The 22,399-nt window shown below is 36.3% G+C and overlaps 1 protein-coding gene across 1 annotated transcript in view; it reads left to right on the top strand.

Moving 5' to 3' along the window:
• FBXO33 (F-box protein 33) overlaps positions 1 to 21,721 on the top strand; it is a 43,088-nt gene extending 21,367 nt beyond the window's left edge. Inside the window, exons 2-4 of the mRNA XM_023624394.2 lie at positions 16,879 to 16,989; positions 17,554 to 18,239; positions 19,682 to 21,721. Of these exons, the coding sequence (XP_023480162.2) occupies positions 16,879 to 16,989; positions 17,554 to 18,239; positions 19,682 to 19,953 (1,069 nt within the window). The 3' untranslated portion in view covers positions 19,954 to 21,721. The remainder of the gene's footprint in view (positions 1 to 16,878; positions 16,990 to 17,553; positions 18,240 to 19,681) is intronic.
• Positions 21,722 to 22,399: the final 678 nt, after the last annotated feature.

Below are 22,399 nucleotides of genomic sequence, written 5' to 3'. Positions count from 1 at the left end.
GACATCAAGATACATGAAGCTTCAGAGGACCCCAAGCAAGATCAACTAAAAGAAGATTACCCCAAGACACGTTATAAGCAAATTGTCAAAACTCAAAGACAGAATTTTGAAAGCAGCAAGAGAAAAGCAACTCATCACATTCAAGGGACCTGTCATAAGACTATCAGTGGTTTTCTCAGCAGAAACCTTGTAGGCCAGAGGGAGTAGGATGATATATTCAAAGTACTGAAAGGAAAAAAAAAAACTGCTGACCAAGAATACTGTTCCTGGCAACACTGCCCTTCAAAGAGGAAAGAGAGATAAAGACATTCCCAAACAAAAGTTGAGGGAGTTCATCACCACTAGACCTGCCTTACAAAAATTGCTAAAAGGAGTTCTTCAAGTTCAAACAGAAGGACTCTATATATCAACATGAAAATATATGAAAGTATAAAGCTCACTGGTAAAGGTAAATATGTAGTCATATTCAGAGTATTCTAAAATGTAATGTGGTACATAAATAACTTTTTGACTCTAGTATAAAAGTTAAAAGATAAAGTATTAAAAGTAACTATACCTATAATAATTTGTTAGTGAATATACAATATAAAATGATGTAAAGCGTGACATCAGTACCCTAAAATGGTTGGGGGAAGGGAGAGTAAAATCATAGTTTTTGTATGCAATTGAAGTTAAGTTGTTATCAGCCTAAAATAAACCATTGTAACTATATGATGTTTTATGCAAGCCTCATAGTAACTACACGGAAAAAAAAATAGTAGATACACAAAAGATAAAAAGAAAGGAATTAAATCATAACACTAAATAAATCAACAAATCACAAAGAAAGACATCAAGAGAGGAAGAAAGGAACAAAAAAAGTGCAAAACTGTCAGGAAATGATGAACAAAATGGCAATAGGAAGTCCTTACCAATCAATAATTGCTTTAAATAAATGCATTCTCCAATAAAAAGAAACAGAGTGGCTGAATAGATATTTTTAAAAAGATCCAATAATATGCCGCCTACAAGAGGCTCACTTTGGCATTAAGGACACACATAGGCTGAAAGTGAAGGGATGGAAAAAGATATTCTGTGCAAATGGAAAACAGAAGAAAGCAGAGGTGGCTAGACTTACACATAAAATAGACTTTCAGTCAAATTCTGTCACAAGAGACAAGGTCACTATCTAGTCATAAAGGTGTCAATTCATCGAGAGGATATGACAGTTGCAAATATATATGGACCCAACATCAGAGCATCTTAGTAAATATGTTAAGCAAATATTAACATGTCTAAAGGCAGCAATAGACAGCAACAAAATAATAGTAGGGTGCTTCAGTACCCTGCTGTCAACAATGAATAGATCATACAGACAGAAAAACCAATAAGGAAATATTGAACTTAAACTACACTTTAGACCAAATGGAACTAACAGACACATGCAGAACATTCCATCCAATGGCAGAATACATGTTCTTCTCCAGCACACACAGAACATTCTCCAGGATAGATCATATATTGGGCCACAAAACAAGTTTTAACAAATTTAAGAAGATTAAAATCATGTCAAGTATCTTTTCCAACCATAGTGGCATGACTCAAGAAATTAGTAACAGGAGGAAAATGGGAGATTCACAAATATGTGGAAATTAAACAACACACTCCTGAAAAACCAGTAGGTTAAAGAAGAAATTAAAAGGGAAATCAAAAAACTAGCTTGAAACAAGTGAAAATGTAAATACAATATACCAAACTCATGGAATGCAGCAAAAGCAGGTCTAAGAGGGAAGTTTATAGCAATAAATATATACATTAAAAGAGAAAAGAAAGGGCTGGCCTGGTGGTATAGTGGTTAAGTTCACATGCTCCATTTCAGAGGCCCAGGATTTGCCAGTTCAGATCCTGGCACGGACCTACACACCACTCATCAAGCCATGCTGAGGTGGCGTCCCACATAGAAGAACTAGAAGGACCTACAACTATCTACTGGGGCTCTGGGGAGAAAAAAAAAATAGTGCATGATTTAAAAAAAAAAAAAAAAGATCTCAAATAACCTAACTTGATGCCTCAAGGAACTAGAAAAAGAAGAACAAGCAGCTCAAGGTTAGCAAAGGAAGGAAATAATAAATATTAGAGCAGAAATAAATGAAATAGAGACTAGAAAGACAATAGAAAAGGTCAGCAGAACTCATAAAAGTTGGTTTTTTGAAAATATAAACAAAATTGACAAATCTTTAACCAAGAAAAAGGAGAGAAGACTCAAAATTATAAAGGAAAGATTTATATTGATGCCACAGAAATACAAAGGATCATAAGAAACCACTGTGAACAATTTTATGCCAACAAGTTGGATAACCTAGAAGAAATGGACAAATTCTTAGAAATATACAACCTACCAAGTGTGAATCATGAGCGAGAGAAAATCTGAATAGACTAATAATGAGTAAAGAGAGTGAAGTAGTAATCAAAAACCTCCCAGCAATTAGGACCAGATGGCTTCACAGGTGTTTTCTACCAAATATTTAAAGGAGAGCTAATGCCAGTCCTTCTCAAATTCTTACAAAAAATGGGAGAGAACACTTCCAAACTCATTTAATAGGCCAGCGTTACCCTCGTACCAAAGCCAATAAGGACACCTCAGGAAAAGAAACTATAAGCCAATATCCCTGATGAATATAGATTCAAAAATCCTCAACCAAATACTAAGAAACAGAATTCAACAGCACATTAAACGGACCATACACCATGACCAAGTGGGATTTATCCCTGAGATTCAAGGATGAGTCAACATATACAAATCAGTAAACTTGGTACACCACATTAACAAAGTGAAGATAAAAACCATGTAATCCTAACAGATACAGAAAAAGCATTTGACAATATTCAGCATCCTTTCGTGTTAAAAAAAAAAAAAAAACCTCAACGAATTAGGTATAGAAGGAATGTACTAAACACCATATATGACATGCCCACAGCTAGCATCATAATCAACAGGGAGATGCTGAAAGCTTTGATTCTAAAATTAGGAACACGATGTTGGTGCCCACTCTCACCATTTCTATTCAGTATAGTACCAAAAGTCCTAGCCAGAGCAGTTAGGCATGAAAAAGATATAAAAGGCATCCAAATCAGAAAGGAGGGAGAAAAATACTCTGTTTACAGGTGACATGATATTATGGATATTGTAAATCCTAAAGATTTCACCAAAAACTGTTAGAACTGATTAACAAATTCAGTAAAGTTGCAGGATACAAAGTCAACATACAAAAATCAATTGTATTTGTATATACTAACAAAGACCTATCAGAAAAGGAAATTAAGAAAGCAATCCCATTTACAATGGTTCAAAAAAATTAAAATATCTAGGAATAAATTTACCCAAGGAGGTGAAATATCTGTACACTGAAACCTATAAAACATTGATCTAAGGTATTGAAGAAGACAGAAATAGTTGGAAAGATATCCCATGTTCATGGGTTGGAGGAATTAATATTGTTAAAATGTCCATAATACCGAAAGTGATCTACAGATTCAATGCAATTCCTCTTCAAAATTCCAATGGCATGTTTCACAGAAATAGAAAAAAATCCTAAAATATCTATGGAACCACAAACGACTCCAAATAGCCACAGCAATATTGAGAAAGAACAAAGCTAGAGGCATCACACTTCCTGATTTTAAACTATATTAAAAGCTGTAGTAATCAAAACAGTATGTTACTGGCATAAAAACAGACACATAGTCCAATGGAACAGAATAAAGAGCCCAGAAATAAAACCAAGCTTTATGTGGTCAACTAAGTTTTGAGAAGGGCACCAAGAATACACGATGGGGAAAGGATAGCCTATTCAGTAAATGTTGGGAAAACTGGATATCCACGTGCGCTAGAATGAAACTGGACCCTTTCTTACAGCATTTACAAAAATTGGCTCAAATAGATTAAAGTCCTATAAATAAGACCTGAAACTGAAAAATTCCTAGAAGAAAACATAGGGAAAAATTCCTTGACAGTGGTCTTGGCAGTGATTTTTTGGATTTGACACCAAAAGCTCAGGCAACAAAAGCAAAAATAAACAAATGGGACTATATCAAACTAAAATACTTCTGCCCAGCAGAAGAAACAATCAACAAGATGGAAAGGCAACCTACAAAATAAGGAGAGAGTGTTTATAAAACACATACAGTCATGTGCTCCCTAACAGTGTTTCAGTCGACGATGGACCACATATGAGATGGTGGTCCCATAAGTTAGTACCCTATAGCCTAGGTGTGTGGGTTTGTATAAATACACTCTATGATGTTCACACAATGACAAAGTTGCCTAACAGTGCATTTCTCAGAGTGTATCCACATCGTTGAGCGATACATAACTGTGTCTGATAAGGACTTAATATATTTCCAGAATATATAAGTAGTTCTGTTAATTCAAAAGCAAAATACAAATAACCCAATTAAAAAATGGGCACATGTCCTGTATGGACAATTTTCCAAAGAAGACATACAGATGGCCAACAGGTACATGAAAAGGTACTGACTAGATGTCAGGGAAATGTACATCAAAACAACAGTGAGATAACTTTTAGGAGGCTATTTTCAAAAAGACAAGAAATGACAAATGTTGAAGGTGTGAAGAAAAAGGAACCCTGATACACTGTTGGCAGGAATGTAAGTTGCTGCAGCTTGGTAAATATGGAGGTTCTTCAAAACATTAATATCAGAACTACCACATGATCCAGCAATCTCATTTCTGGGTATGTACCCAAAGGAAGTGAAATCACCATCTTGAAGAGATATCTGCACTCCCATGTGTATTGCAGATTATTCACAGTAGCCAAGATATAGAAACAATCTTAAGTGTCCGTTGACGAATGAGTGTATAGAGAAAATGTGGTGTATGAGCACAATGAAATATTATTCAGCCTGAAAGAGAAGGAAATTCTACCCTATGTGACAACATGGATGGACCTTATGTTAAGTGAAGTAGGCCAGAAAGACAAATACTGTGTTATCTCACTTATATGTGGAATCTGAAAATGTCAAACTCAGAGAGAGGAGAACAGTGATTGCTGGGGCAGTGGGGGCAGCTAAATGGGGAGGTGTTGGTCAAATGGCACAAACTTAGAGTTATAAGATGAATAAGTTTGGGGAATCTAATGTGTAACATGGTGAATATAATTAATAATACTGTATTGTATAGTTGCAATTTGCTAAGAGAATAGATCTTGTGTTCTCAACACACCAGAAAAAAGTAGCAACTATGTGAGGTAGTAAAGGAATTAATAAACTTGATTATAGTAATCGTTTCACAATGTGTAGATATATCAAATCATTATGTTGTACACTTTATACAGTTTTTGTCAATTATATCTCAATAAAGCTGGAAAAAATAGAAAGTATAACACTGATAAAGGGTAATTTTTGCTTTTTTTTTCTGGTAATTGATGCTTTTCTCGGTTACAGTTTACACACAATAGAATTCACCCATTTTTCAGAGTGCATTTCAAGGAGTTTTCACAAATGAATTCAGTTGTATAACTACCACTCCATTCAAAATATAGAACATTTTTCATCACTTCACCAAGTTTCCTCATGCTCCTTTCTAGTCAGTCCTCTCTTCTTTGCCTGGTCCTGGGGAACTACTGGTCTGTTTTCTATCACTGTGGTTTTATTTTTTCTAGAATTTCGTATAAATGGAATCATACAATAGGTATGATTGGCGTAATGCTTTTGCTATCAATCCATATTATAGCATGTATAAGTAGTCCATTCTTTTTAATTGCTGAACAGTGTTTCATTGTACAGATATACTGTGATTTGTTTGGTTGCCAATTGATGAATATTTGGACTGTTTCCAGTTTTTTTCTCTTATGAATAAAACTTTTACATAAAGGTGTTTATGTGGATATACGCTTTCATTTCTCTTGGGTAAATACCTAGAATTGGGATGGCTGGATCATATCATAAATGTATCTTTACTTATTTTAAAAATTCCCAAACTGGTTTCAAAGTGTCTTTACTATTTTGCATTCCCAGCAATGTGTATGAGAGTTCTAATTGTTCCACATCCTTTACAACACCAAATATTATCAGACTTTCTAATTTAGACATTCTGGTATGTGTGAATGGTGTCTCATTGAGCTTTTAGTTTGCATTTCCCTAATGAATAATCAGGATGAGCTGCTTTTCATGTGTAATTTGCCTTTTGTATATCTTCCTCTATATAGTGTCTTTTCAGATCTTTTGTCCATATTTTCACTGGCTGCTTTGTCTTACTAAGTTGTTGGAGTTTATTATATATTTTGAGTACAGGTTTTTTAAATTAAATATATGTCCTACAAATATTTTCTCTAGTCTGTTTCTTGCCTTTTCATTTTCTTAACTATCTTTTGAAAAGCAAAAGGTTTTAATTTTGATGAAAACCAGTTTATCATTTTTTTTCTTTAATGGTTGATGCTTTTTATGTATCATCTAAAAAATATTTGCCTAACCCAAAGTCACAAAGATTTTTATCTTGTATTTTCTTAAGCATTATTATAGTTTTAGCTATTAGGTTAAGCTGAATGATCCATTTCAGGTTCATTTTTCTATGCACAGTGAGCTAAGGATCCAGTTGTCCTAGCACCATTTTTTTAAAGACTGTCCTTTTTCCATGAAATTAACTGTCTAACTTTGTTAAAAATTCTGATTTTCATTTCATTTATTATCTTATACAAAATTAAACGTTATGTGGATACAACAACCATATATGCGTCGGTCTAGTCTGGATTCTGTGTTCAGTTCCATTGATCTCTGTGTCTGTGCTTAAGCCAATACCACCCTGTCTATAATCTGTGGCTTTATAGTAAGTCCTGAAGTCAGATAGTCTGAGTTATCCAACTTTGTTCTTTTCAAAATTGTTTTGGCTATTCTAATTCATTTGCTTTTTCTCATACATTTTAGAAACAGTCTGATGGGTTGTGAGAGGGATTGTGTCGAATCTGTTGATCAATTTCAGAAGTGACATGTTAATAATATTCAGTCTTCCAATAAACATACATAGTATATTTCTCCGTTTATTTAGGTCTTCTTCGATTTCTCTCAACAATATTTTATAGTTTTCGGTGTATGGGACCTGTACTTCTGTTAGATTTATTCCTATTTCATGTTTTTTATGCCACTGTAAATATTAACTTTTTTATTTCAATTTCCAAATGGTCACTGCTAGTGTATAGAAATACAGTTGATTTTTATATATTGACTGTATATCTTGTGACCTTACTAATAAACTCCCTTACTGGTTCTAGTAATCTTTTTAAGATTCCTTAGTATTATTTATGTGAATAATCATATAATTGGCAAATAAAGAGTTTTACTTTTTCCTTTCCAATCCATATGCCTTTTTATTGATGGACTATATTGTGGAGTGTATTTTTAATAGTTGGCTTAAGTTTCTTGTTTGCTAATTAGTTCATCTGTCATTTCTGGTGATTTATTTTTCTCCTAGTTGTGAGCATTTTTCCTTTTTCCTCATGGCTGATAATTTTGATTAGATGCCCGACATTGTTATTTTTACACTGTTAAGTCCCGGTTTGGTTTGGTTTGGTTTTATTCCTTTAAAGAGTGTTGGACTTGGATCTGACACATAGTTAATTTATGTGAAATCAGTTTGATCCTTTTGAACTTTGATTTTAAGCTTTGTTAGATTCTAAACACCCTTTACCCCGGGCTAATGAATCTCCACTGCTAAGGCGTGGCTTTGCGGAGAAGTCTCCCCAGTGCCCCTGTGTTACAAGTTCACGTCACTCCGGCTGCTGGGAACGTGAACCTTCCCACCACCGTGTGTGCCCTGCTGCTTGGCAGTGGCACTTGTACCCCACACATGTGCAGATCAGTACTCAGACAAAGACCCAGGGAATGTCTTTGCCAACCCCTCTACAAATCTGTGGGCTCTCTCTGCAGCCCCCTTGTCTGTGCTACTCTGCCCTGCAAACTCTGGCCACTTTGGGCTCCCCAAAATCTCTATCTCCTAAACTCAGGGTGACCGCTGGCCTCCGTTTCAGTTCCCCCACCCTGTGTCTCAGCCTGGAAAGTCTCTCCAGGTCACTCATTATCTGAGGCAATCATAGTGCTCATCTCATTTTTTTCCATTTTCAGGGATCAGAGTCCTATATGGTTTAGTGTCCAGTGTCTAAAAACAGTTGTTTCCTATGTTCTGTGCAGTTTTCTGGTTTACGGTAAGAGTGTAGTTTTCCTGGTTGTTTAATCGTTTGTAGAGGAAGTAAAAGTATCTCACATAATAGTTTTGATACCACAAGTACAGTGTTATGGATATACAGTAGTAATTAATGGAAGCTGGCTGAAAGGGAGACAAATATTGAGATTGTATGACTTGTATAGGACTCGCCTCTCTGTATACTACTAGCAATTGAATGTGATATCTTTTTTCTACTTTTGTAAAAACTCATTCTCTAAAAATAAATATTCTTTTAGAAGTCTTTAAATTTGTTTTTATTTCCAGAAGAAGGTATGAGAAGCAAATTAACTTCTTTATAATTCATGGATGCGGTGGCAACTTTAGAGTAAAGAAGCAGTAAAAGGGAAAATACTTTAAAAGCAATTGTAGTTATATATTATAGTAATGTGTCCTTGGAGTCTGATATGGTAGCCTTCCTCTCAAGAACAGTTTTACATCCTTTATTTTAAATGGGGAAAATGTTTGTTTGTTTTGTTTATTTTAGTTGATGTCTTCTTTGAAATGTTTTTAAGAATGCAATTTTTCTGGCAGTCACATGGAAAGTTGATTAGATTCACTAGAGTAACTAAAAATTATTAGACGTCAATAAAAGGTATTAGATTATTTCCATTAGTAATCTTTCTAATATTTTCCTTGACATGTTGTATTTTGGCTATTTTATAAGCTTTTCCCACTATCATTGGATTCTTAATGTTTTTATTCTTGATTTATGTGGAATTCTTTTTAATTTTTTATTTATTTTTTGCTGAGGAAGATTATCTCTGAGCTAACATCTGTGCCAGACTTCCTCCACTTTATATGTGGGACGCTGCCACAGCATGGCTGATGAGTGGTGTAGGTCCATGCCCAGGATCCAAACCTGCAAACCTGGGCCTCCAAAATGGAATGCGCTGAACCCAACCACTAGGCCACAGGGCCGGCCCTTATGTGGGGTTCTTTTTATATGTAAAAAATAACTGTAGTATTTGTTAGAAATGTTTTTTCTTTTTTTTAATTGAGGTAACATTGGTTTATGGCATTATATAAATTTCAGGTGTACATTATTATATTTTGACTTCTGTATTCAATGCATTGTATTCATCAACCAGAAGTCTAGTTTCCATAGATAAGTGTACTAATGGTCCTCCTTTACCCCTTTTGCCCTCCCCTACTCGCCTTCACCTCTGGCAACCACTAGTCTGTTCTCTGTATCTATTTGTTTGTTTGTTGTTGTTGCTATCTTCTACATGAGTGAAATCATGTGGTATTTGCCTTTCTCTGTCTGACTTATTTTGCTTAGCATAATACTCTCAAGATTCATCCATGTTGTCACAGATGGCAAGATTTCATCATTTTTTATGGCTGAGTAGTATGCCATTGTATATATATACCACATCTTCTTTATCCATTCATCTGTTGAAGGGTACTTAGGTTGTTTCCAAATCTTGGCTATTGTGAATAATGCTACGATGAACATTGGGGTACATATATCTTTTAAAATTGCTGTTTTTGTGTTCTTTGGATAAATATCCAGAAGTGGAATTGCTGGATCATATGGTAGTTCTATTTTTAATTTTTGAGGAATCGCCATACTGTTTTCCATAGTCACTGTACCAATTTACATTCCTACCAGCAGTGTACGAGAGTCCCCTTTTCTTCACATCCTCTCCAACACTGCTGTTTCTTGTCTTCTAACATGGCCTTTGTTGTATTGAGCTACTTTCCTTCTATACCCATCTTACTCAGAGCTTTTATCATAAATGAATGCTGGGTCTTGTAGTATACTTTCTCTGCATCTATTGAGATGATCATATGATTTTTATTCTTCATTTTGTGAATGTGATGGATCATGTTGATTGGTTTTCACATGTTGAACCATCCTTGCATCCATGGAATGTATGATCTTTTAAATGTGTTGTTATGTTCAGTTTGCTAATATTTTGTTGAGGATTTTTGCACCTATGTTCATCAGCAGTAATGGCCTTAATTTTCCTTTTTTGTGTTTTCCTTGTCTGGTTTTGGTATAAGGGTAATGTTGGTCTCATAAAATGAGTTAGGAAATGTTCGCTTCTCTTCAGTTTTTTCTAAGAGTTTGAGAAGGATGGTATTAAATCTTTGAATATTTGGTAGAATTCGCCAGAGAAACTGTCTGGTCCTGGACTTTTGTTTTGGGGGAGGTTTTTGATTACTGTTTGAATTTTCTTACTAGTGATCAATCCATTCCAATTCTCTACTACTTCTTGATTCAGTTTTGGGAGGTTGACAGATTCTAAGAATATATCCGTTTCTTCTAGGTTATCCAGTTTGTCGGTGTATAGCTTTTCATAGTATTCTCCTAGTCCTTTGTATTTCTGTGGTGTCCATTGTAATTTTTCCTCTTTTACTTCTGATTTTATTTATTTGGGCCTTCCCTCTTTTTTCCTTAGTGAGTCTACCTGAAGGTTTGTCATTTTATCTTTTCAAAGAACCAGCTCTTAGTTTCATTGATCTTTTCTATTGTCCTTTTCGTCTCTATTTCATTTATTTCTGCTCTGATTTTTATTATTTTCTTTGTTCTACTGACTTTGGGCTTTTTCTTTTTCTAGTTCCTTCAGGTATAATGTGAGATTGTTTATTTGAGATTTTTCTTGTTTCTTGAGGTAGGCCTATATTGCCATAAACTTCCCCCTTAGTACTGCATTTACTGCATCCTGTAGATTTTGGTATGTTGTGTTTTCATTTTCATTTGTCTCCAGGTATTTTTTGATATCTCCTTTGATTTTTTTTTTTGTTGATCCAGTGTTTAGTCTCCACATATTTGTGACTTTTTGGCTTTCTCATTATAGTTGAATTCTAGTTTCATATCGTTGTCTTCAGAAAAGATGCTTGATATGATTTCAGTTTTCTTAAATTTATTGAAATTTGGTTTGTTTCCCCAGCATATAGTCTGTCTTTGAGAATGTTTCATGTGCACTTGAGAAGAATGTGTATTCTGATGCTTTTGGATGGAATGTTCTATATATATCTATTAAGACCATCTAGTCCAATGTTTTAAGGCCATGTTTCCTTGTTGACTTTCTGTCTGGATGATCTATCCATTGATATAAATGGGGTATTAAAGTCCCTTACTATTGTTGTGTTGCTATCAGTTTCTCCCTTTAGGTCTGTTATTAGTTGCTTTATATGTTTTGGTGCTCCTATGTAAGGTGCATATATATTAATAAATGTTACATATCTTTATTGATTTTCTCCTTTATCATTATAGAATGTCCATCTTTGTCTCCTATTATCTTTTTTGGTTTGAAGTCTATTTTGTCTGATATAAGCTACACCCACTTTCTTTTACTTGCCATTTGCTTGGAGTCTCATGTTCCATCCCTTCACTTTGAGTCTGTGTTTGTCTTTGGAGCTGAGATGGGTCTTCTGGAAGCAGCATATTTTTGAGTCTTGTTTTTTAATCCATCCAGCCACTCTGTGACTTTTGATTGGTGAATTTAAGCTGTTTACATTTACGGTGACCACTGACATGTGAGTAATCACTACTACCATTTTATCTTTTGTTTTCTGGTTGCTCTATATTCCTGTTGGGTTTTCTTTTCCTTGTGTTTCTGTCTGCCATTTCAGTTTGGTGGTTTTCTGTGATGTTTTTCTCAGTTTTCTATTTTTTTATGTTTCATGTCTCTGCTGTGAATTTTTCTTTTGTGGTTACCACAAGGTTTGTATGAAAGGCCTCACAGATAAGACAGTCCTTTTTCTGCTGATAGCATCTTTTCTTCATTTGCTTATGCAAGTTCCATCCTTTTCCTCTTCCCCTTGTATGTTATTGTTGTCACAAATAATCCCTTTTTATATTGCGTGTTCTTTACTGAACTGAAGTGTTTGTAGTTATTTTTAATGTTTCCTTTCCCTTTAACCTTTGTGTTAAAACTGTTGATTAATCTATTCTGATAGAGAGTTGTAATTTTCTGATTCTGTCTGTCTGTCATCTTGCTCAAAGATTTGTGTACATCTGCCTTTTTGTTTCAGGTAGGAGTGCTCCTTTCAACATTTTTTGTAAGGCAGGTCTAATGGCAATGACCTCCCTCAGCTTTTGTTTTTCTGAGAAAGCCTTTATTTCTCCTTCATTTCTGGAGGATAATTTTGCTGGATAATTTCTGGAGGATAAATTTTTGAACACTCTAGTGTTCTTGACAGTTTTTATCTTTCAAATTTTGAATATATCATTCCATTCTCCTGGCCTGTAGAGTTTCTGCTGAGAAATCTGCTAATACTAATGGGAGTTCCCTTGTAGGTTACTGGGGGTTTTTCCCTCTAGTTGCTTTTAATATACTTTCTTTGTCATTGACTTTTGATAGTTTTATTATCATGTGTCTTGGAGAAGGTCTTTTTGTATTGAGATAATTGGGTGTTCTATTAGCTTTGTGGATTTGTATATCCACTTCCTTCCCCAGGATAGGAAGTTCTTGGCTATTATTTCTTTAAATAAACTCTCTGCTCCCTTCCTTCTCTCTCCTTCTGAGATACCCATTACCCTTATATTGTCCTTTCTAGTGGAGTTGGATAATTCTCATAGAACTTCTACATTTTTTAAAATCTTAGTTCTCTCTTCTACCTCCATCATTTCTAGGTTTCTATATTCCAACTCACTAATTCCCTCTTTTGGATGGTCTGTTATATTTCCAATGCTTTCTAATGCATTCTTCATCTCATTTATTGAGTTCTGCAGTGCCAGAATTTGTTTGGTTCTTTTTGAGTTTTAATCTCTTTGGTAAAGTATTTCTTCTCTTCACTGATTTTATTCCTGAGCTCATTTAAGTGTCTTTCTGAATTTTCTTGTAGCTTACTGAGTTTCTTCATGACAGTTATTTTGAATTCTTTCTCAGTTATAATATACTCTTCCAGACTTTATGTTTGATTTCTGGAGAATTATTATTTTTTCTTTTTGTGATACTGTGTTACTCTGACCTTTCATCGTACTTGCTGAGTTATTCCTCTGCCAGTGCATTTGTCATGGCGAACACTTTTCTTATTTAGTCATAGCTTTGTTTTGATTCTAACTATTCAACCATCTGGAAATTAGAGGCCTTTCTTTTCTTTTTCAGTAGGTGGTGCTATAGCACTAGTTTTTGGTTTCTCTTACCCCAGCTGCCTCTGACTATATTTGAAGATGGGCATATTCCACCCTCCACTGCCTCTCTATTAGGGGTGTCACCAGTACTCTCATCATTGCCACCTGCACCTTCTGGGGTCACTGATGCCTTGCTGTTGCTGATGTTGCTGCAGTAGCTGGCTTCGCTGCCAGGGGCACAGGGATGGCTGACTCCTCTGCCCCATCCAGGATCACGTGGGTCAGAAACTCTGCCACAGTGGCAAAGGGAGGGAAAGGATGGGGAGGGAGCTGCATTTGCAGGGCTCTGCCTCCACTGTTGCCCACTTTCTTGTGGCCCAAGACGCTGCTGCAGTTGGGAGGTCGGAGTCATGTGAGCAACTCCACTCCTGCTCGCAGGCTCTGAGCTGCAGCCAGGGGCCCAGGATCATGGGGCCCCACCTCCACTGCTCCTCTGCTCCCCATGGGCACAGGTACCATCGTGGCTAGGAAGGTAGAATTACATTTGTGCCTCCCATGGGACCCACCGGGTTCTCTGGGGCTGGTGGTGGCTGACTCAGCTGCCCTGGCTAAGAGGCCAGGATCCTGCCCACCACTTCTCCTGGTCCCCCAGTTGGCCTCCCTTAATGTACTCCAGTCCACCCACCTTCGTATGCACAGATGTGTGGATCCTTCCAGCATCCTAGTGTGTTGGGCAATGTTGTCTTTGTTGGGTCGTGGGTGTTCTACTTGCTGTAGATTGAAGGGGAGAGACAAAGGGATCCTTTCATGCTGCCATGATGATCACAAATGTTTTTCTCACTATGTTGGTTTGCCCTTTTTAGTGAGATGTGCTATGGAGTATCAAGTGTTTCATTTTTATGTAGTCAAAAGTTTATCTCTTCCTTTCTGACTTATTCTGTTAAACTCTTATCCCTCAGAATTTAGATAAAAATTCATTGCACTTTCATACTAGTTTTACCTTGATTTGACTTTTTAGTATGTAATAATACCTCTGCAGATTATTTTGGTCTGTTGAGTCAGAATTGACTCTAATTTGATTTTTCTCTGAAACTGCTAATCACTTGTCCCAATGCCATTCATTAAATATGCCTTTCCCTTCTCTATTGATTTGTAATACCTTCTTCTTCATCATTTATTAAACTCTTTCATGTAAGAAGATCTATTTCTTGCTATCTGTTCTATTCCCTTGACTTGTCTTCCTGTTTTTCTACTAATACCATTACTGATTTTGATACTGTGGCTGCACAGTGTGCTCTGCTCTCTGTCTGGAAAGTCCTTCATCCTTCGCTGTCCTCCTAGTCAGCAGCCATTTCTGTTCTCCTGTATCTCTGCCTCTAAACTGAAGGCTTTTATGTATTCTCAAGTCCCTTTTATCTCTCCTTTCCGGAGCAAATTCTGTTAAAGATTTGTCTGTATCCACTCTCCCTCTTTCCTCGGATCCGATCTGACCTCTTCTCTTCACACCACACAAACGACTTCCATTCTGATCACCGTGTTGTTAAGCCTGATGGATGTGTTTAGTCCTTAAAGATCTCATGGCAGTATTTGATCCTGCTGTTGATCACTTTATTCTTTGTAAAACACTCCTCACTTGGTTTCTGTGATTTCCACACTCCTGGCTTTTCTCCAGCTTCTGACCTTTCCTTTGGAGCCTCATCCCTCTCTTACTGGAGTTCCTCACAACTTAACTTTTTGCCAGCTTTTCTTCTCATATATGCTCTTTCCCTAAGCCCCATTGCCCCCATCCATGACTTCAGTTATCATCCAGATAACCACTCAGCTCCAGACCTGGAATAACCGACTTGACATCTTAGCTCGACTATCTTAAAGGCACCTCAAGCTCAGCATGTGCAAAATAGAGCTCATAATCTAACTATTCTCCCACCTCACCTCCATGCCCTCACCAAGAAAAAACCCTAATTAATTTCTGGTTCATTTCTGAGAATCCCTGTCTCAATTAAAAGTTCTACCATCTATGCATTTCCACAACCCAGATAATTTAGGCGTTATTCTTGATACCCTTCCCCTCACCCCTTACAGAATCCCGCATCCCTTCCTGTCCATTTTAACTCCTAAATATAGCTTTGAGACTGTTTTCTTCACCTCTGTCACCAAAAGCCCAGTTCACGCTATCATTATCTCTCATCTCTATTACCAAAATACTCTCTTAACTAGTCTCCCCATTTTGCCTCCTTCCAGGCTGTTCTAATGCTACAGCAATATTTTCCAGACACAAATTTAGCTGTGTCATTCCCTACTTAAAACCAGCTTTTGACGTCTTATTGTTTTCAAGGCAAAAACCATAAGTTTTTATTTAACGTAGAACACCATCTGCCTCTGCAGCCTCATTTCGTTTTATATTCACTCTCTGTGTACTCTGGCTTCTTTCCAGGGTCTCCAGCTCACTTTGCTCCCTTCAGCTTTAGGCTTCGGCACATGCTGTTCCTCTTCCCTGTGATACCCTCGCCGCATCCTCCTCCTCCTGGTTAACTCCCACCTATCCTTAAGGTCCCGGCTTGATTGATTGATGTAGCACAGCCTCCTCTGACTGACACGGTGTCAGATACGCCATGGTGTGTGGCGCCACGCGCTCGTCCTTCACTGTCCGTCTTCAGTAGAGCGCGCAGTGCCTTGCCTTGGTACACCCTCAGGGAATATTGTGTTGAACAAATAAAACAGTTAATGGTTATTCTTCAAGCTAAATTTTAGAATCATCAGACTTTTTAGTGAAACTAAGGTTATTAATTTGGGAAAATGTGACATACTATCAAGAAATGTTATTTTTCCTTTACCTAAATCTTCTTTTATTACTCTTGTGGATTATACATTTCTTACTAAAGTTTCTTAGTAAAGTATTATTACTGATAAAGTTGTCCCTAAGTTTTGTATTATAAATGGAATCTCTAGTTGGTTATTACTGGCATTTAGGAGTTTTTATCTTTATCCAGTTACTCGTTTTCTCCTACTTTATTTAGAATTTTACTATTAGAAAAGTATGTTTTGTAGCTAAAATTATCTAGAACTGAAAGATTTTTATATAGTTTTTTACATAACTCTCTTAGTCTTAAACTATACATTTGATCATGAAATTGGGAAAGTTCTCTAGATTTTAGTCAAAGGATATTTCTTCCTGAGAGGATATCTTTAGGGCATTGCTCCACCCTCAAGCATTTAACACATTGACTGAGTTAACTGGTTTGGGAAATTTTTATATTATAATTAATGTCTATATAAAACTTAGAGCTTATATACTTCTTTCATATATTTTCATTAGTCATATTATTCATCCTTAAGCCTTTTAATGTAAGTATTATTATCTCTGATAAAGAATTGAGTTCCAGGGACATTAAGAAGACTTTTCCGTGGTTGTTAAGATTTTGAGTTCTTGAACTAATCATCATATCCCAGTGCTCACGCTTTAAAGCTTGTGCTGTTCCTCCTGTATCACACTGTGTGTAAAAGCAATCGGAAAGCACTTAGTTGGATTCTGAGTTATAAGGTAGAAGCTTTTCTAGAATATCCCTTCTGCATATTTTTATGTTTAATACTTATATTTTTGTATATTAATTACTTAGTCATTTTACTTTTCTTATAGGAACCTCCAGAAGTTTAGCCTTTTTGGAGACATAAGTATTCTACAACAGCAAGGAAGTTTGTCAAACACATACCTCAGCAAGGCGGACCCTGACGGCAAAACAATTAAACAGTGAGTTACACAGTCAGTGGAACGGGGCTTGTGTTAATAATAATTCTCATTTTGTCTGAGAAATTGTAAGATAGGATCAGAAGAGTAATGACATTTTTTCTATAAAGAATGTATGTCCTGGAAATGTCTTAACTGTAAAATATAGTAGCAGTATATGCCATTCTATCTCATAAATTTTTAAGGCAAATCAAAGAATTTGCTAGCTTATACTATTTAAGACTGTTATTTCTCTACTTTCCTTTGTTATAACATAAATTGTATATCATTAATCTTTTCTACCCTACTGGTGTAAAATGCTGCTTTCTTTGGATAAAGAACATATTGCTATATGTTTAATACATCTGTATATTAAATATATCTATATATTTAATACATCTTATTCTATTTTAACGTGAATTTTAGAGGTATTTGTGATAATAATACTTGTGGGTCAAATAGAAATTAACTAGTGAGAGAAAATGGATCTCAACATTACATGGCATTTCATTGCCTTTTTTCAAAAGTCAGTATTAAGATTAGAGCTAACTGGTAACAGGATTGTTGTGGTATGTGTTTTCCTTACAGAATTCAGCAGCTGTTTGAAGAAATACTGAGTAATAGTAGGCAACTGAAATGGCTGTCCTGTGGGTTTATGCTGGAAATAGTAACCCCAACATCACTGTCATCTCTCTCAAACTCTATTGCCAACACCATGGAGCACCTGAGTTTACTGGACAACAATATTCCTGGTAACAGCACCCTTATCACTGCAGTCGAACTGGAGCGATTTGTGAACCTGCGCTCACTTGCCCTGGATTTCTGTGACTTTACGGCTGAGATGGCAAGAGTCTTAACCGATAGCAACCATGTGCCTTTGCAGCGACTGTCTCTCCTAGTCCACAATGTTTCCGTGATGCACAAGTCTCTGGACAACATGCCAAATGACGAGCACTGGAAAGCCTTGTCACGAAAGAGCACCAGCCTTCGGGTCTATGTAATGGCCTTTGATGTCAAGAGTGAAGACATGTTAAAGATTCTGAAACCCAGCATACCACTAGAGAGGATTCATTTCGACAGCTACATCACTTGCGTTTCAGGGGCTATTGTTGATCTTATATCTAGGCAGTATGACAAGTTTCTCACTCATTTTATATTAATGAATGATGTGATTGACATGTCTGGTTTTCCAGATCTTAGTGACAACCGAAATGAAGACCCATTGGTTTTGTTAGCATGGAGGTGCACAAAGCTCTCTCTTCTGGCAGTTCACGGTAGGTGATTTTCGTCCACTGCAATTTGATATTGATATTACACCTAAAACATTTTATACCAAAAAAAGATAGCACTGACATTTATAGTTTCAAGAAATCTTATAACAAGTTGACGTGCAGATTTTTTTTTGAGGAAGATTAGCCCTGAGCTAACATCTGCTGCCAATCCTCCTCTTTCTGCTGAGGAAGACTGGCCGTGAGCTAACATCCATGCCCATCTTCCTCTCCTTTATATGTGGGATGCCTGCCACAGCATGGCTTGACAAGCAGTGCCATGTCCGCAGCCAGGATCCAAACCGGTGAACCCCCAGCCGCCAAAGTGGAACGTGCACACGTAACTGCTGCACCACCGGGCCGGCCCCCAGATTTTTATACTTTTTACATTTATAAGATATATCACTTACAAGTGGAAAGTTTTATTTTTACCCTAAGTGTTCTGCTCTGGCTTTTGTGTCACTTTTTTATTCCACCATGTGATTGATGGTATTTCACAAACATGGCATTTGAAAATAATTTATCTGTCCAAGAAACATGCATATCCCCCTGCAGTAGATAGATTTCTTCTTCCAATCACAAGATCTCTTAAAAACCTAATGCAGAAGGAAGAGAAAGTATGATTTCTTTCATGCTTGCTGCCTCATCTTCTAGATTCTAGGTATCAACATATTAATTTGTATGACCTTTTTTAAATGATGGTTCCATTGATTGAGTATATGCTTTTTTCTTATTGGCATCTTTCGTCTTAATGCGAACGACCCACATTTTGAGAGAACGTTGCTATTCTGACAAATTAGAGGAATGTTTTACTTCCTTTTCTGGAACTTATATTTACAGAATACAAAATAGAAAGTCTATATGAACATCTTAAACTCTCTTTATTAGCTCTGTTTCATTATTTTTGAAATTAATCTTTTAGCCTGCATTTGAGTGTGAGAAAGTATGTGTGCTTTTCAAGTTTGCTTTGTAATTTGACCGGACATCAGAGGTAGTAGCACTTAACCAACTTAACCTCTACGCCACCAGACTGGACCCAGGAGATGATTTTTTACTAATGAAAATTACCAGTTTACTGTGTATTGTTAATGGATTACATATATGTGAAATAAAAATTTGTTCTTTGATACATCACTACCCAAAACTATATAATTATACTTTTAATTTTAAATGTCTTCAATTTTACCAAATGCAGTGATATCAGAATAGGATTACAGCGCCTATCAATTCACCACCCACAGTGATGTTCTTAGAGTCAATATCAAACTTCTAATCTTTTTTTCCCCTTGGCTTAACAATCATCCTTCCTTTTCCAATCTCAATATATTTTTTAAGTTAAAGGACCAAAGTGGTAAGTAAGATGCAAATTTGTCGAAAAGACTAACTTATCAAATAGACAAAATAAAATGCAGGGAAATGACAGTGCTTGTCTTGTGCTTGTTTTTAAGGTTACACAGTGTGGGCGCACAACCTCATTGCCATTGCTCGTCTTCGTGGCTCTGATCTAAAAGTACTTGAAGTCACCGAAGAAAGCATCGATTTTGACCAAGGTGAACTGGCCGACCAGGACGTGGATCCAGTGCATAACCTTATTGAGCAGGTATCCCTGGGCCTGGGTCAGCCTTGGCATGCGGTCATGGACATCGAATCACTCAGTGTCTTCACTGAACCAAATCGTCATTTTTACAGAGAGATGCAAAGCTTCAGCGAAGACATTTAGGTTTTTTTAAATGTACAATTCCTGTGGTTACATATGCAAGTAGGGTCCTATTATGTTTTTTTCAGTAGTGTGAATTAATCCCTTTGTGCTGTGTTTAATCAGTATTAGCTTTATAGGATTATATATGTATATTCTACTTCTTGATCAAAGAACGTAGTCGGGTATTGGTTTAGAAGTTCAAAGTGACAATGTATAGGGCTTTCACGGTTAATGGACTTGTTACCAAACCTTAAGGATATACAACCGAAGATTGTCTGAGGTTGCTGGCTAACTTTATTTTTCACTGAGTTACCCTGCCTTTTTGATGTTTTTATTCTTTGTGTGTCAGAGTTCAGAGCTCAGGAGCCAAAATATTTTTATACATATATAGATATATATCCGTAGCCCGGTGAATTTGTATGCAATGCACTGCATTCATGCATTCTGATAGCATTTCAATAAACTTTATTTGAAATGGAAGAAGGGAGGATAATATGATCCCAAATGAATTACCTTTAACAGAAAAGCCAAGACTTTAATCATTACATATATAATAGTCCATATCACCAATTACCATTCTGAATTTTGTATAGTACTACGTTAGAGCATTGCTTAATCCTTTTTTCCAAATGCATTTACATAAACATGAATACTCAAATTGTTGGATTTTTTTAAACTATATCTGACATAATTTTATTCATCAATTACATTATACATTCAAGTTAGCTTTTTAGCCCAGATTTCAAATAGTGGAGGAAGCAAGAAACTATATTCCAGGGTAAAACCTCCTTTATAAAAGAAAATCAAAAAACAGAGTTGTAAACACACATGCTTGCAAACATTAGTCGTGAAATCCCTAGCAACAAGTCACTGGATTTTTCTCTGTCAGCGCGCGTGTCAGCTGCCAAAGAATAGACTTAACTGAAGAAGTGCCCACATGCTGGCAGGGGCCGGCCCGCTCTGGCCAGCCAGATACTGCTAGATTGTAATATTTAAGGTCGAATTTCGACCTGTGGTACACAGCTGTGCTGTGGCTCAGTCAGCAACCTCAGAACTCTGAAAAAACAAAACAAAAAAAGAAAAAAAAACCATGCACCTGTTTCACTGTGAATAGTGAATGTAAAGGAAAGAAAGGAGAAACTGAAAGCTTGTTCTATCACAGGTATGAGCTGCTATGATACATGAAGAACATTCCATGAAGTATGTTTTAAAACCTTGTTATATCTGAGAGGCTTTAAAAGCCGAGTTAACTGTTCAGGGCAACCGCGGTACAGACGTGGTCTCTGTGAGACTTCCACCTGACCCCAGTTTTAAGTGGTACGAATGTTGTGCATTTAATGTTAAAGGACAGTCTGCAATAATAAAGTAAGTAGCCAACGTGGGTGCCCAGCAGTGCTGAGACCTGGCTGCTCTATTGTAAGCTTTGGAAACACAATTTATGCAACAGATGTCCAGATATGATTCTATTTATGGAAAAAGTTTATATGTATTTTACAAATGGTTTTACCATCTTATATTAAAATGACCTTTTGACAGGTGTGCACTGTTTTGTCTCCAGTGAGCACATACCATGCGGATTTTATATGTACATCAGTAGTGTGAATCCACTGGCACAGTGTGTGTAAATGCCAGATGTGGTGAGATTTTATCTTATAAATGTGATCAGATAAAATAACTCCTGACAGAAACTGTAAGGAAACCAGCTGAATGTTTGACCTGATGACTGATGTTGTATGGTTTATGTTAAATGTGTATTCTTTTAATCAATGAATAAAGCATTAAAAAGTGATCATTGTAATCTATTTGATTGTATATGAAGCATGCAAACTTTTAGTGTTAAACTACAATAGTGCTTTTATTGTGTAGAATCATGTTAGCTCCTGTTGTAGTCTGGTGCAGCAAAGCTTAAATTTGGGAATATATCATAAAAAGTCTTAGGCTGAATAGTTTGGAGGGTATTAAATTTTTTTTTGAAATTCACTGGCAAAATACAAGCTTAAAAGCAAGCAATAGACTGGTTAGCACAAAATCCAGGTGTATTGTGCATTTAGAATACATTGTTGATACGGTGAAACTTAAGTTAGAGACTATAGGAACTTCTTATTTTTAAAAATTCCTATACTGGATGCAAAAATACTTCAACATGCCAGTATTAAATAGTTCTTAAACCCCTACATTGCTTTAGTTTGGCTTTGTAAGATCCATTCTTGGTTGTCGAGACAAACAGCTGTCATTTATGAGAAAGAAAATGGCTTCTTTCCTGTCTTCCATCTTGCCTTCCGTAGTCATTCCAGACATGCCTCATCTTGGAATAGTCTGATGGTCACAAAGCCCTCTCATTACACCTTCTGCTTCCTTATTTCCTGGACACATCTAACTCCTTTGAATGAAGAATGTGCTTATGTGTTTAAAATACCAAAATAGCCCCCAAAAAGTGTGAAAAAAGGAAGTCTTATTAATATATACG

The sequence above is a fragment of the Equus caballus genome, chromosome 1 (assembly GCF_041296265.1).
Source record: "Equus caballus isolate H_3958 breed thoroughbred chromosome 1, TB-T2T, whole genome shotgun sequence".
Taxonomy (NCBI): domain Eukaryota; kingdom Metazoa; phylum Chordata; class Mammalia; order Perissodactyla; family Equidae; genus Equus; species Equus caballus.
The sequence above is the reverse complement of the archived record's forward strand: the minus strand, read 5'-3'. Positions and strand labels throughout refer to the sequence as shown.